Source organism: Dermacentor silvarum, chromosome 6 (genome assembly GCF_013339745.2).
Source record: "Dermacentor silvarum isolate Dsil-2018 chromosome 6, BIME_Dsil_1.4, whole genome shotgun sequence".
Taxonomy (NCBI): Eukaryota; Metazoa; Arthropoda; class Arachnida; order Ixodida; family Ixodidae; genus Dermacentor; species Dermacentor silvarum.
This window is the reverse complement of record NC_051159.1, coordinates 153,104,331-153,118,323: the sequence shown is the minus strand read 5'-3', so window position 1 is coordinate 153,118,323 and position 13,993 is coordinate 153,104,331. Positions and strand designations below refer to the sequence as shown.

Here is a 13,993-nt window from a genome sequence, read left to right as displayed (position 1 = left end):
CTATAAAGGCTTTGTTGAAAGATTTGGTGATGGTGGAATAAAAGCCATCTCTAGGACCACATGTAGAGCTGACTTGGAGCATTGTAGACATCAGGAAAATTCAGATTTTACAAAAATTTAATTGCATACATGCCACATCCCCAATGCGTTACGGTGGTCGCGAGATGCGCATTTCGTTGGGATGTTTCTTCGCCGACCGAAACGCCACCGATCTCTGAGGACTCAAGCGCTTCACCTCGTGCAACAGACAGATAAGCAGTCAATGAGTTGATAAGGAGTGATGAGGGGTTATATGGGTCTCATCACGGTTGATAATGGTTTGATGCAGATAGATAAGGTGCTGAAGAGCTATAAGGGCTTATAATGTATAATGGTCGGAGCAATTCTGATAGAGTTAATAAGCACCGATAAGGGTTCTTAAGGGTTGGATCAAGTACGATAGGGTTGATGAGGGTTTATACTGGCTGGATCAAGTTTCATAACAGTGATAACGACACCGAGCTGCATGGAGATGAGCAAGTGGCCCAATGCTTACGCATATTTAAACAACTTCCAGAGGAGTTTCTGCATGAAAGTTTTTTCTTAAATATTCACTTTCCTTTGAAAAACAAGTTTCTCCGCATGAAAGTATTAAGCTTCAGGATTGTTCCCCAACCATCTCTGTGCAGGGGAGCACCAGTTTGTGTTCAACGACACGCCCAGCTGCGAGGTGGTGCACGGCAGCCTCTACGGCTGTCTACGTGCACTTTTTGGCCTCTCGGTGGTTGGCATCCTAGTGTGCATCTTCTCCTCCATGCTTGTCTACCAGCTGCTCAGCCATGAGCGCAAGAAGGTCTACCTTGAACAGGTTCTCACCCCCTTTTTGGTTTTATGCACATACTGTCCGCATAAAGTGAAACATGAACAGGGTAATTAAAATATGTCTTACATGGCCATGACTCGAGAAGGTGCTGCAATGTCACTGGATATCCAGGGCCGTCTTGATTGATCACATTTGGGAATATTGCGTTTGATTTGCTTTTGTTGGCTAATTCGGCAGAGGTGGATGTAGCGAAAACAATGGCTATCTCCCGTCAGATATGTTTTCATATCGCATAGTTCCCGAGTACATTGACAGGATGCCCATTGTGCCCTTGAGGCATTTGCACTGCATGGATCCCTCAAAAGTGGAAGTACAGTTAAACCTCAGTATAACTAAGTCAGTAAAATAGGCAGTTTGCTTTGATATATCAAAATTTTGTTGTATTGAAATTTGACCTTTTATGCAAATGAGTACAGTCACCGATAGAATTATCTTACTCGGAAGGGGCTGCAAAATTTTCCAAATTATTGAGAAAAACTAATTAAAATGAGAAATATTTTTTATTTTATTCAGTTTGAGAATTGGCGACCAAAGGTACGGTTCAATGCTGTGTCGACGATATCTTCACATCGGTGGTGCGAAGTGAAGCCAGCCACACTTTCGCGTCCACTCCGCCTCCGCAGATGATAGTGTCGCTCGCAGTGGAATGACACTATCGTGAAAGGCACTGGCAGCAGTGAGCGAACGCGTCGTCTGCCTCTCGCTTCAACATGTGTCCAAAACTCAAGATTACGCAGTATATAGCACAAACACATGGAAAGATAGTGCAAATGATGTCACGCTATCTCGGCAAGCCCACTCTTTGCACCTGTAGTTCACAATGTCTGATTATGGTATTTACCCAATTCTAACGCTCACCTTTTGCTTCAAGAAAATTGGGCGGAAAATTGCCTGCGCGGTGCAATCGAACACAATATCAAAACTGCCTTTGCGACGTTTGTATGCTTTGCTGCGTAACACCAGTTTATAGAGGCGAAGCTGACTTTAGGAAATTGGCCGCCATGTGCAAGATGTGCCATTTTTTTTGCTAAAATAATCAGGCACACGTTTGATTTCTACTCTGTTTAGGAACTTTAATGGCATTTCTACATTAGTTTTGCTACTTTATACACCTAGAAAATGGGCATGCGTTTGATTTGGGGTCGTGTTAAATTCTGGCAAATTATGCAAAATGAATCAGCAGCGTGTTTTGGCATTTTTTTCTGCATATTGTTTGATTCGACATGCCTAATAATTCAATCAAATTTGTCAGGCGAGTCACGGTCGAATTATGGAAGTCGACTGTACTTAAAGTTCTGCATTATTGAACTTAGCTACTTAGTTAACTAATCCCACTTCAAAAAATATGCTGAGTAACTCAGGATGACTACACAGTACACCTTAAGCAATTCAGACCAATGGTGTATTGGTCTGAATTGCTTAAGGTGTACCACTTCTCTTTAAACCGTGGTTCAAGTAACGTGACACACCCGGTATGTTGTATGATGCTGGCTCTTAACTGCAGTGCCATAAGGTTTGCTTTCCCCCGAGCATTTACGTGCTAACGGGCAGAGCCCACCAATGGCATGCTTGGGAATTTAAGCCTATGTTGCAGTGACCATGCATTACTTTCCTGTCCAGGGTGTTCTGCATCACTCATTACTTTCGAATATTCTAAAGAATTTAATACTTTGAATTAAAGGTGCTTTGCGAATCAAGTAAAAAACCAAGCGTTGTTTGTAAACTCTTTGTTGCTTCAAATATGCAGACTTGCTAGCCGTATTGCTGGAGCTGCAGTCGTTGCTCTGTTGTATTTAATGCTGCATGAAGTATGCCTCGATTTGTTGTCTTGGCAGCATTAACCCCCGCTGTGCCCTATTGCGCAGCTGGAGCTGCGTCGAAGGCTGCTGTACCGCCGTCATCCCAACCACGGCCTCTGCGCCTGCTATGGCGACATGTGCCACCCATGGCCCCTGTGGGACATGCTTGACTACCGGCTGCTGGCACCGCACCAGCAGGGTTCGCATGATCGCCCCAGCCCTGAAGAGCTTATCAGCGTTGCTGGCCCCTCGCGGAGCCGCACAGCTGCTCTCCGCCGCCGTCGCCCGCCGCTCTGGTGGCTGCCATGGACACGTCGTGGCACTCGCTCCTCTTCGTCGCGGCCTGGTTGCAACGCAGTTGAGCGGCTGCTTGTTAGAGATGGCTGGCGCTGCAGCTCGCCTGCTGAGCTCGTAGGTCCTCCCGGCAGTTCGCCGAGCCCGTGGCGGAACGGCTGTACCCATGGTGGTGGTTCGCGTGCAGCTGAAGCCCGGGGAGTGTCATCGCGCAGTGCCGCGGCAGCAGTGCGTGCTGCACACCGGCGCACCCGGTCCAACGATGGAGTGTTCCACCATCTCCAGATGAACACCCGGTATGGTCCTCAGGCATTCCCCGACCCACCGTGCAGCTACACGGAGATCCCTGCATACCTGTGGGGTCCGCCACCGCCCTATTCACAGCCGCCATCCCTGGAAGACGTGGCATGCCTCGGTGGGGAAAACTCTCCACCGGAAGCAAGCCACTGCAGCGTAGCGGAAGGTGCACTCCAGGGCGAAGGCTGCTCCTCCAAGAGAAGCACTCCGTCAGCCGAGAGGCATGTCGTGGTCACCATTGGCGGCGACTTCCCAGAGGTACACTGCCGGGCGACAACAACGGCACGCGACGGGAAGCACAGAACAACGGGGAGCAGCTCATTCATTGTTGAGGTGCCTTGCTTTCTTCACAAGGGGGGGCTGGTATTCCACACTTTGCCTGCTCGCAGTCGGCGCAAGCGGCAACCCAGCCCATTCAAGTCCTTGTCGAACATTCCACTGTGCATATCAAGGAGGCTGAGTCTTTTGCGGCATGAAAACATTCGCAACGGTGGAAGCCTTGCATTCCTTCGCGGCAGGAAGGCATCAGCCTTAGAGTGGCCGGAGGAGAACACCATAATCTCTGAACTGGGCCACACGATCCGTGTCATCTGTGAGAAGCCTCCAAAGCAGACGTCCATTGAGGAGAGCAGCAACAATGCCACGGAGACAGCCACACCAACTGTTGTGACGCTGCCGTTGGAGACAAGCCAGCTTGCACCCACAACAGAGCCTTCCTGGGTTCCTGCGGCCAGTGTTAAAGTGTTGGCCCCAGTGCATGCACACTCCATGCCCAACCTCAGCATAACAGCATCGTCGGGTTCCTTGCGTGTTTCACACCACAATGAGGAGGAGGAGGATGAGGAAACATGGACATCGCGAGACTTTGCCGACACCGGCAGTGATGGTAGCCAGCTCTCAGATGCCACGTCAGCCCCCTCCATTCCTGACGAAGAGGAGTATGTCTACGAGGGGGAGTCTAGTCAGGCCAGTGCGGTGCCTCCGCCATTGCCGCCAAAGTGTCTCACGTGGGGGGAGAGGCGGCAGAGGTATGTGGTGCTCTCCAAGCGTCAAGGCTTGCCGCCTCTGCCCATGGCCAGGGACCCAGTGACATTCCTACTTGAGACCGGTAGCTGTTGTGCGTGCCCTTCACAGCCACAGGCACGTACTGTGGCTCCGCCACCAGAGACAACATCTGGCTCAACCGCTTGGGGCACAGAGGCTCGGTGGCTGAACAGGCGTTTTTGCAGTGATGACGTGGAAAATGAATCGCTGAATGTCTCACGATGCTGACGTCCAGCCTCTGCACACCTGTACAGTACACCCTAGCCAGCTCGCACCTGCTTGCTCTAAAGATGTGGGGGTGCTCCTCCTGTGACTAGAAGCGCATCAATGTGCAAGGAGCAGTAGTGTGGGTGACAATGGCTGCAGCTGTGCCGGATTGTTGACCCCCCACCAACCCTCTTTTTACAGCGTAGGAGCTGAAAGCATTTCCACCATGTTGAGCATGCCAGCACAGTGTTGCCTCCTCCTCTTCCTTGAGTCTCTGTGTGGATCTTCCATATCACATATGCTTTAAAGAGAATTGTAGTACTCCCAACATTGCGTTTGTTTCAGACTGCTGCAGTGGCACTGTTCTGCAACCTTCCTTGAGTATTGAAGCATTTTAGCGTTTAAGCAACATGATGAAATATTTCTATATAGTGCTTCAAAAGCTTTTAATTAGTGTTATCACGCTGGTGTGCTGCAGCCAGATTGTTGGTTTGCAGTTTTAATGAACAACCCCTCATGCATTTGTTATACTTAAGTATTGTGGTGCTTTTTTGCATTTATTTACTGTTCATAATGTGTAGCGTCCAGCTCATGCTATACTTGATGCATTAATTGTGCTGATCTTATGGTGCTTTTAGGAAATGAGTTGCACTGCTCACAGTTACCTTTCGTTTTATAATATAAAGGGACACTTAAGAGAAACACAAACTGGTTATACTGATGTGTCTTAAAAAAAATCGATTTTCGTCAATTTCACGGTAGTAAGTTGTCACAGAAGAGAAAATTAAGGTCAAAGTTCAATATTTTAGATTTTGCGCTGAATCCGTAGTGCCGATACATCAGTGTGACGGATTTCAAACTAGTTATTTGGGACGATGTGGCTCTGTAAAAGGTCACGAAACTTGCTATGTTCAGTCTTTGGCTCTTTAAAAACAATGTAATCCATCTCAATTGATAAAAAGTTAAATAGGCCTCATCAGACACCGTCAAAACCTACGACGTCGCGGTGAGTTGGTGTGGGAACTTCAAGGCGGCATTGCCACCCATATTTTGTTTTTGTGTCCTTCCTAGCTTACTAGGCCTCCTGGTAAGAGTGTTTTTATTTTTTTTTGTATTTTACAAATACAGCTTGGATATATTTTTCTCTTTAGTGTCCCTTTAAGTACATTGAGACTTCAACATGTACTTTCTAAGGTTACAAGTTACCCGCCGTGGTAGCTTGGTGGCTATGGCATTGCACTACTGAGCTGGAGGGTTCGAACCCGGCCATATTTCGATGGGGGCGAAATACAAGAACGCTTGTGTACTTTGATTTAGGTGCAGGTGAAAGAATCCCAGGTAGTCAAAGTTAATCAGGAGTCCCCCACTACGGCGTGTCTCATCATGGTTTTCGCAGGTAAAACTGCAGAATTAAAAATACAAGTTTGCTTCTTCCTTTGACAATACCCGGGCAACTTGCAATAGAGGTTGTGCTATAAACCAAAGATAAAAATTGGATGACCATGTCAAAGCTTTTATTCTGACAGCCGCCAGTAAGGCACAGGCAGGTCCAAAGATCAATCCTTCTTTACTTGTTTCTGCGTGTTTCGAAGTGAAAGAGCCTTGTATATGGTGTATGTGACAGAGAAAAATGCCACAAATCCCAGCATCACAGTTCTTCTGTGTTCCTATGAAAGAATAAAGCATGGTGTCAACAGAGCTTGCTTGTGTACAAAGCACCAAGGGTAACGGGCTTGCAGGAGCCCATGAGTCGTAACAGTGAGTATGCTTAGTTAATTACAGAAATTTGGACTAGTTGGCATGGGTTTTTGAATTATGACACCACAGAAAAACACGAAATGGCACTTATGTTCACCATGTCCTTTCTTTAAGAGTTTTTCTCTGGTACCATCGCCCAAGAACATACTCTTGGTTCTCGTTGACAGTGTGGTTTTGCCTGGATTCCAGAATAACTTTAAACAACTTATGTCCAGCGGGTCGTGTAAAATGACCAATCACTGATCGGGTAATTATTTTGGGCCTAATAACCAATTTGCTCTGGTATTAAAGATCTAGTATTTACAGTATAGACCACTTATAACTTAACTGCTTATAGTGCAGGAGCGGATATACAGTTAAACCTGGATATAACGAAATAGACAAATTCCCGAAAAACTTCGCTATAAAGAGGATTTCGTTATATGCAGGTTTGGCACGAAAATTCGAAAAAGAAACTGATCACTTTGCCGACGATCTCGTACCTGTGTTTAAAACCTTCGAGCCATCCGTTAGTGCCATTTCAAATCATCGCAGCCCAGGATGCAAGCATAATCCCTTGCTTTTTGCTTCAAAACAGCGCCGCTGATGGGTACGTTTCCTGCCCGCATGTCCGCTCTGTCAACATTGGCGTATGTTGATGAATTCAACATCTAGCCGTCCGTGCTACGCTCCACAGCGCTGCGAATTGCATCTTTCGCGTTTAAAATTGTGGACAAAGAACTAGCTAGGATGCCAAATTTGGCAGCTACATCCTTCTTTTTTTGGCCTCCAGAAACTGCGTCCAGTTGGCCATTTTGTCCTCAAGAGTCAATACCTTGCGTTTCTTCGTCGAAGCTCTCATCCTTGGAATGTCGCACCAGGTACTGGACGCGTGGACGCGTTTCGCACAAGCGCGAGGTGTCAGAAACAAAGAGCGAGCGACACGATGGTGTCGTAGCGTCGTATAGTGTCACCTAGTGTCAGGTTAGTGAAGCGCAGAGACTTGGGCAGTAACCAGTGGCGCAGCCAGCGCGTTGAAAAAAAAAAAATTTTTTTTAGACAACATCAACTGGAAAAGGAGAGTGCCGGCTTGGGGGGCTAGGCCAGCTGCAGCAAGCGGCGGGATCAGGTTTGAATGAAGGGAGGGGGAAAGGTCACGCCCGCCGCGGCAAGATCGCTGGGTCCGGGATGCAGGCCTGTCTTGCGCACGCTCGCATGCACGCACACATGCGCTTGATCTCGCCTCGCAGTCGCCGTGAATTCCAGCGCGCCAGGCGTGATGCCGCCGCTTCGCATTTCGTCGCGGTGGAGAAGGTGCTTCCGGTTGCTGCTCGTGCAAAAATGACGAAATTTGGGGCAAAATCTAGGTTGTCCGCGGGGATATTCATTATTTCGAGGGGGTCTCCCGCTGCCACTTCGTTATGTAGAGGTCTCAAATACATGTGCTTCTATGGAGTAACGGCGAGGAATAGAAAAACTTCGTTATATCCAGGAATTCATTATATGGAGGTTTGTTATAAGCAGGTTTAACTGTAGTACAGTCTTTTCAGACTCCCGTTAATTTTCCCATAGCACTCCATGTATACACGTATCACTTATAGTGCAGTTGCGGGAGACGAAATACCGGTTACAGTGCAGCTGCCTGGAAGTTCGGCAGTCAACTGACACGGCGAACGCTCCCCTCAAGCCGCAGATATACTCCAACGTAAACGCGAGTGCGCACGTCGAGCTCCGTGACGGCACGGTGGCGAAGAACCGGTGTGTCTCGCGCCGACAGGCGTGTTCCAACGTTGCTGGCGCATGAATAGCTCTGTTCATATTTTGCCCGGTGCAACAAGCCACGCCGGCCACCCATCCCAGCATTCTTCGCGAAGAGCGGGCAGAATGATGCAATGGCGGGAGAGCGCGAAAGCATGTCCGTCACTGCGAAGGAAGACAGTGTGCTTCCTTCCCGCTTTCCTCCCTTGCGTGTGCGATATTGAGACGCGATCACTGGCTCGCGGCGATGATTTTATTGCCCTTGGACTTCATACGGAACCTTGCGGCAACAGCTACAAATGCGCCTGGAGTGTCCATGTAATTGCTATCGCAATAAAATCGTTGTTTTAGTTATAGTGCGGATATTCACGACTCCGGTGACTTGCGTTATAAGCGGTCTACACTGTAAATGGTCTCGGGACAATGTCTGTGGGCATTACAGGAGTTACTAAATTTGGTCTGCATAGCGGAGCATGTGTTTTAATCCCAGAGCTGGTCCAAACATAACATTTTGGGCACCGACAGTGCCATCACTGTGATTAAGCAATAGCTCTTGCATACAGGTATGTGTGAAAACACTTCTCAATGACTTTACTAGCAGCTGAGAAAGGTTTTAATGTCGGTATGTGTAACCTTTTTGTCAACACATTCCACAGTGGACTCTAGAAAAACAAGGCTATACTTGTGAGGCCATAGTAATGGGCAGTGCAAAATTTACGAGTACACTGTATCAATGATGGTGTGTTTTTTTGATGCTGTGTCCGTTTCGTGCTGCCTGCTACCATAGGATTGCACCAACTAGCCAGGTTGAATTGCCTGTTAGGCTATACCTGTGAATCATAAGCTTGTCATGATTAGACCTTTTGATAATTCAACTAACGTTCACTAGTCCACTTGAATGAAACTACCTTGACAAGTCTGTCCCAAAGCATGCCGAACCCTGTGGCATAAGCCATTGTGAAACGATCTGGTATAAAGCACAAAACTGCAAAGATTATGCAAATGGTAGCCACTAGTACCTGATAGCTTTGTAATTTCGCCTTCCACAGCTTGCATTTGCTTGTTACAAATGTGGAGACTGCTCTACAATTTAGCACTAGTGAACTCTATCTAAAAACAGTGATGGAGATGTGTGATGTTCTCATGTCATTATAAGAAATTATGCTGTGATACCAAGCCTTTTATCTTCGTGAACCCTCTTGTACTAGAATTATAATGCGCATTGCCTTCAACCCTTTTCAAATTTAGCTTGGAAGTGACTGCGTAAAATATTCATGCAAGATATAAAGTTGGATGCATGCGGAACTGTGTGGCAGTGGTTAAAGCACATTCTTGTCGCCAGCTTTCGTAAAAAGTGACACTATTTTGATCTAGACCGTTGTGTTGTCACAGACAATGAAAAGCACCTGTGAAGTGCATTTAGAATGCCACAATTTGACATGAAAATCCAAAATGTAGCGTCAAAATGCCGACCTAAAAGGTGTTATTTAAGCATAGAATAGTGGTTTTTACGACAAGAGACATGAGAACATGGTTACTTTCTTCACGTGATTGTACATACTGCCTTCAGCGTCTAACAAGGGCACATAGAAAAATGATGTTTTACAGCTTGCTAATAAGAACCAACATGAAAAGCAATTATGACCCTAAACTGCTGTCAGGTCTGAGGAGGTTATAGGTAGTTTCAAGGTAAACCTTAAAGCTTAGTTTCAAGGTAAACCTAACTGCATTTATGCTATATACAGTTGCTTTTATCTACAGACATGCTGCAGTTAGGGTATCTATGCACATATAGTAACTACTGTAGGCCTAACACATTTATTTAAAGTTACCTGTGTAACTAGGTATTGTCTCTTTTTATCATGTGAGCACGATTTCGAACTTTTTGGTAAAATTACGCAACAATATTAAAGGCACTGCTTAAACCTATTTTTTTTTTCTTATAGGGAACTAATGTTCCATTCTATTCAAATTTTGTTTGAGTGGAATCTACAATACTTTTATTGGTAACCATTAGCATTAACTTTTTCCAGTGCAGTACAATCTAGAGGTCAGTGTCAGGGTATGCAAGGATATGGAGTGTTGCCAGCCAGGTTTCTGCTGGTGACTATATAGATTCGCTGCCTGCAATGAACATTAACATGGTATTTTGCTGGGATAGTTGCGTATTGATTGGTTTGGCCACCATAACATTACATATGGACAAAAGAATGAAGACAAGAACATTGCTGACTACCAAGTCAATTTTATTGAAGGGATGCAGAAACTTATTAAAGGTCTCCCAACTATCATGCACCAAGAGTTAAAACTATGCAAATGCCACGTAGCTGGACAGAAGCAAGGTAATGTTGTTTGCCGTCGTTTGGAGATACATTATTTTTTACACTCTGCTTAATTACATAATTAGTATTAATTAATTAATCAACTTATCAAATATTATAATTACATGAAAAATGTCAATGAGAAAATTGTAGAGCAACGTGAAAAACTACCGATACAGTTTTCTGTTGCTCAATACGTGCTATACAGAAGTGTTTTTCCAAGCGTGAAAGAAGCCTGCGAATACACGCAAAGTTCCTTGAGCGGTTAGTCGTGCGGCAATTTTGCGGGCATTAGCAGGCTTCTTTGATGCTGGGGCAAACACTTTTATGTAGAACGTATTGAGCAACAGAAAGCTGTATCGGGAGTTCATGTTGCTCTACAAATTTCTCTTTGACACTTTTCATGTAACTATAATACGTATTTGAAAAGTTGATTAATTAGGACTAATTATGTAATTAGGCAGAGTGCAAAAAACAATTTGAGTATCTCCAAGCAATGGCAAACAACATTACCTTGGTTCTGTTTAGCTACGTGACATTTGCATATTTTAAAATCTTGGTGCATGATAGTTGAGACACTCTGTGTAGTGAGGAAAAAAAAAAAAAAGACAGGACAGGAAAAATGACTTCTGGCAGCGAATCTAAATGATGTTTCTACCGAGGCTTGTGCAACACGTAACGTTATGCTGGCTGAGCCAGGCAACTGCAATGAACTTATGCAAATGTGGACAGTACAGCATTTAAGCAGAGAACAGTGTTTAAGTAAGATTCAGCAGTGTGATTAGTGTGTGTAAAATTTTGTCATAGCACAAGGCAGGTGCTTGGTGGGGTGCAATTCATAAATGTAACTGGAAGGATGCTGGGAGTGCAAGCTTACTTATATAGACATACTAGCCTTATCCAAAGGGTTTAACCTCATTTGAACAATAGACTGCTTGCAGTGATGTCATCCAGGGTGCCATTATGGTGAACCAGCATGGTGAGCAGTTGGCATCTCGAGTGGCTCCAACACAGCCCCAGCAGGACAGGAGCTTCTAAGCTTTCCTTCCTCCATGAAAGCAGGTTACCCACGGCAGTGAATATGATGCACTGACGTCATCCTAGTCACCGTAATGGAGAACCATCACGGTGGGAAACTGCATCTGTGACGTCACATGACAGCTATTTATAGGCCACTTTCTAGGTTCCGCTCATGAAGTTGCTGCTGCTTGTATACATTTTAGCAGCCATTCAAGAAAGCATCCAGCTGAAGTTTATTGGTCTCTATATAAGTTCAGTAGAAACTGAATATCAACTAGAACCTTGCTAATATGTTCCTCACTCCCATGTTTTCCATGACAGCTCACTGAACTTGTTCCAGGTATGTCATGTTGCATTTGCTATATTTTCTTCATGAAAAACGTTGGATAGGTTCTATCACATGACTTATATGAAAAAAAAAAATGTTGCTCATAAAAAGTAATTCTACAGTGTCATGTCAAATGAACTGGCCTATGTTGCCCTACGGTGAAGTATGGTGCTTTCGGCAATTAAGACAGCAGATTTTCAACATTTTTGCTGCTTGATAAAAATTCACAAACCACACAATATTCATCACACTGTTGCAAGGTTGTGCATAAACCGGCAGCAACTCACCTTGAGAAAGTCTGCAATTTTTTCAACCAACTTGTCGCTGCAAAGTAAGAAAACACAGGCTCTAGTAGCTGATCACAGCATCAGAAGAGCACAAGATGATACAAGCACAAAGGAGGAGTTTATCAAAACTTCTAGAGTGGTAGTCTCTACATCTTCCTGCAAGGACAAGTGAAGCCACGTGCAAGCACAAGCACAAGCAGGCCTTGCCAGCAGGAATTTTTTAGGATCATGAGTGTTTTTCCTTTTTTTAAATGTATTCTAGAATAAATTCAGAATAATAACTCCCTTAATGGCTACCAAAACACTGATGTTGGTGAAATTTGGGTATTACGGTCAACAAATCTAAATTTGTCTCAATATTCACTGCTCACCAGAAAACATATGATATGCATGTCAAGGAAGATTCATAAGACCCGATTTGCTGGCTGTAGTTCTGGTGTGTAGAACACACTTCCTCCAGCTAGGTAGGGTTGTGTCCTTCGTTGATCACTTTCTGGGATGCTTTCACTTTCGTATGATGCAGCATCTGGTGCAACACCTCAGTGGAGTGATGATGCTTAATCCAGCAAACATTCTGCTTGCTGGCCTAGGCAATTAGTGTCCACTGAAAGTGATCGATCCTGAACAGAGAACATCATGTCCAGGATATGGCCCCTGGCTGCCGTTGCTGCTCATAGTAAAATGTCTGCGGCTTCACTTTTACAATGCGACATCCACTCTAGAAGGTTTTTCTGTAAACTCCTTGAGTGAAACTATCTTACAATGGTGTCTGTAGCACTGGCACTGGATGGGCCTTCATGTTTTTGTACAAGCCATCCACAAAATTCTTCAATGATTTGATCTCCAGCTTCTTAAGGTTGTACTTGTACATTTTACCTAACCGGAAGCTGCAAAAGAAAAATTAAAACGTGTGTGCCAAATGAAACTGACCATGACTTTCAAATGCTTCCTTAATCACTGCACTTACAAAAGAATGGTGGGGCATTCCTTGATCGAAAACCTTTCCACCAGGCCTGGAGAATGATCAATGTCAACTTTGGCAACATTTGTGGTTCCTTTAACCCTAAAATTAAAGAGGAGAATTATTAATTAGGAGAACAAGGATTGAGTGCAACTATAGTTATATATAGTTCCAAGCAATGACTTACTTTGACGATAGCCCCTCCAGCACGCCAGTTGCCAAATCGTTTTTCACGCATTTGTCTGTGTGGCTGTTACGTCGAAACAAATGTTAGCAAGTTTTATATAAAGAAGTGCTGGCTAGTAACTGTACGAGAACAACTCACAACACCACAAGCCAGTTGCCTGTAGTGGCTCCTGTCGCAGCCTGTGTAAGATGCTCAAAAGAATTGTCATCCAGAGCTTTTACTGAAGGCTCCAAGCTCTGGCCGATCCATTCCAGTATGCTGTCGGGGTCGTGGCGACCTGAGAAGATTGAGAATGTGTCTGTAGGCACAACCAGCTATATTAGAAAGATGGGCAATAAAACAGTTTTTACGCAAACCAAACCTTCGAAAAGAGCAGGGACCGATTGTCGAAAGAAGACAAGCGACGGGCGCGACGTGACGCCGTAACGTTCTTCAATCTGCGGTTTGCTAACCACTTTCACAACACCAACTCCATAGTCTTCGCTTAGCTCCTGCTGTTTTGCATTTAAGATCTGTTCAAGTTCGACGCACTCCGTGCAGGTGCAGCACTCTTGCGCTGAAAAGAAGTTGGGGAAACATTACTTACAATGTCTGGAAGCATTCCACTGCAATAGCTACAATATGATTCATAAAAACATGATAATACGCACTGAATATCACGATCACGCGATCGTGTTTTGCAACAGTAATGAGTAATTTCTCAAGATCCGAGTCCGGGGAAACAGCGAGCACGCATTTTGCTGCTAAGAGCACAGTTAGTGTCACAACCACGCTGTGGAACATGGTAAATACCTTACATACACGTGAGAACTTAACAGTGTTTTTCTATCTAGGCGTCGGGCCATGCGTTTTCTTCCAACGCGACACAAGACAGGAGGAAGCAGGTGGCCG

The 13,993-nt window shown here is 45.1% G+C and overlaps 2 protein-coding genes across 3 annotated transcripts in view; one reads left to right on the top strand and one right to left on the bottom strand.

The window, feature by feature from the left end:
- Nucleotides 1-6,202, top strand: part of LOC119456259 (uncharacterized) — a 24,265-nt gene extending 18,063 nt beyond the window's left edge. For both annotated transcript variants that reach the window (XM_037717914.2, XM_037717913.2), the window contains exons 6-7: nt 669-847; nt 2,728-6,202. In XM_037717914.2, coding sequence (XP_037573842.1) covers nt 669-847; nt 2,728-4,524 — 1,976 coding nt within the window. In that variant the 3' untranslated portion in view covers nt 4,525-6,202. The remainder of the gene's footprint in view (nt 1-668; nt 848-2,727) is intronic.
- LOC119456261 (thioredoxin domain-containing protein-like) lies at nt 6,001-13,993 on the bottom strand. The gene is made up of 8 exons (XM_037717917.2): nt 13,753-13,993; nt 13,464-13,658; nt 13,241-13,379; nt 13,103-13,165; nt 12,922-13,017; nt 12,716-12,841; nt 11,955-11,991; nt 6,001-6,170 (listed from the first exon to the last, which is right to left on the bottom strand). The coding sequence occupies exons 1-8, from the start codon at nt 13,883-13,885 to the stop codon at nt 6,060-6,062; spliced, it is 900 nt and encodes a 299-aa protein (XP_037573845.1). The 5' UTR covers nt 13,886-13,993; the 3' UTR covers nt 6,001-6,059.

Bases quoted from the DNA above. Each gene is read 5' to 3' on its own strand.
- LOC119456261 (XM_037717917.2), bottom strand. From the start codon at position 13,885: ATGTTCCACAGCGTGGTTGTGACACTAACTGTGCTCTTAGCAGCAAAA. The intron at 11,992-12,715 runs GTAAGATAGTTT...CTTACTTTGCAG, and splicing joins CCAGTGCTACAGACACCATT to CGACAAGTTGGTTGAAAAAA. The intron at 6,171-11,954 runs GTGAGTTGCTGC...ATTCTTTCATAG, and splicing joins AAATTGCAGACTTTCTCAAG to GAACACAGAAGAACTGTGAT.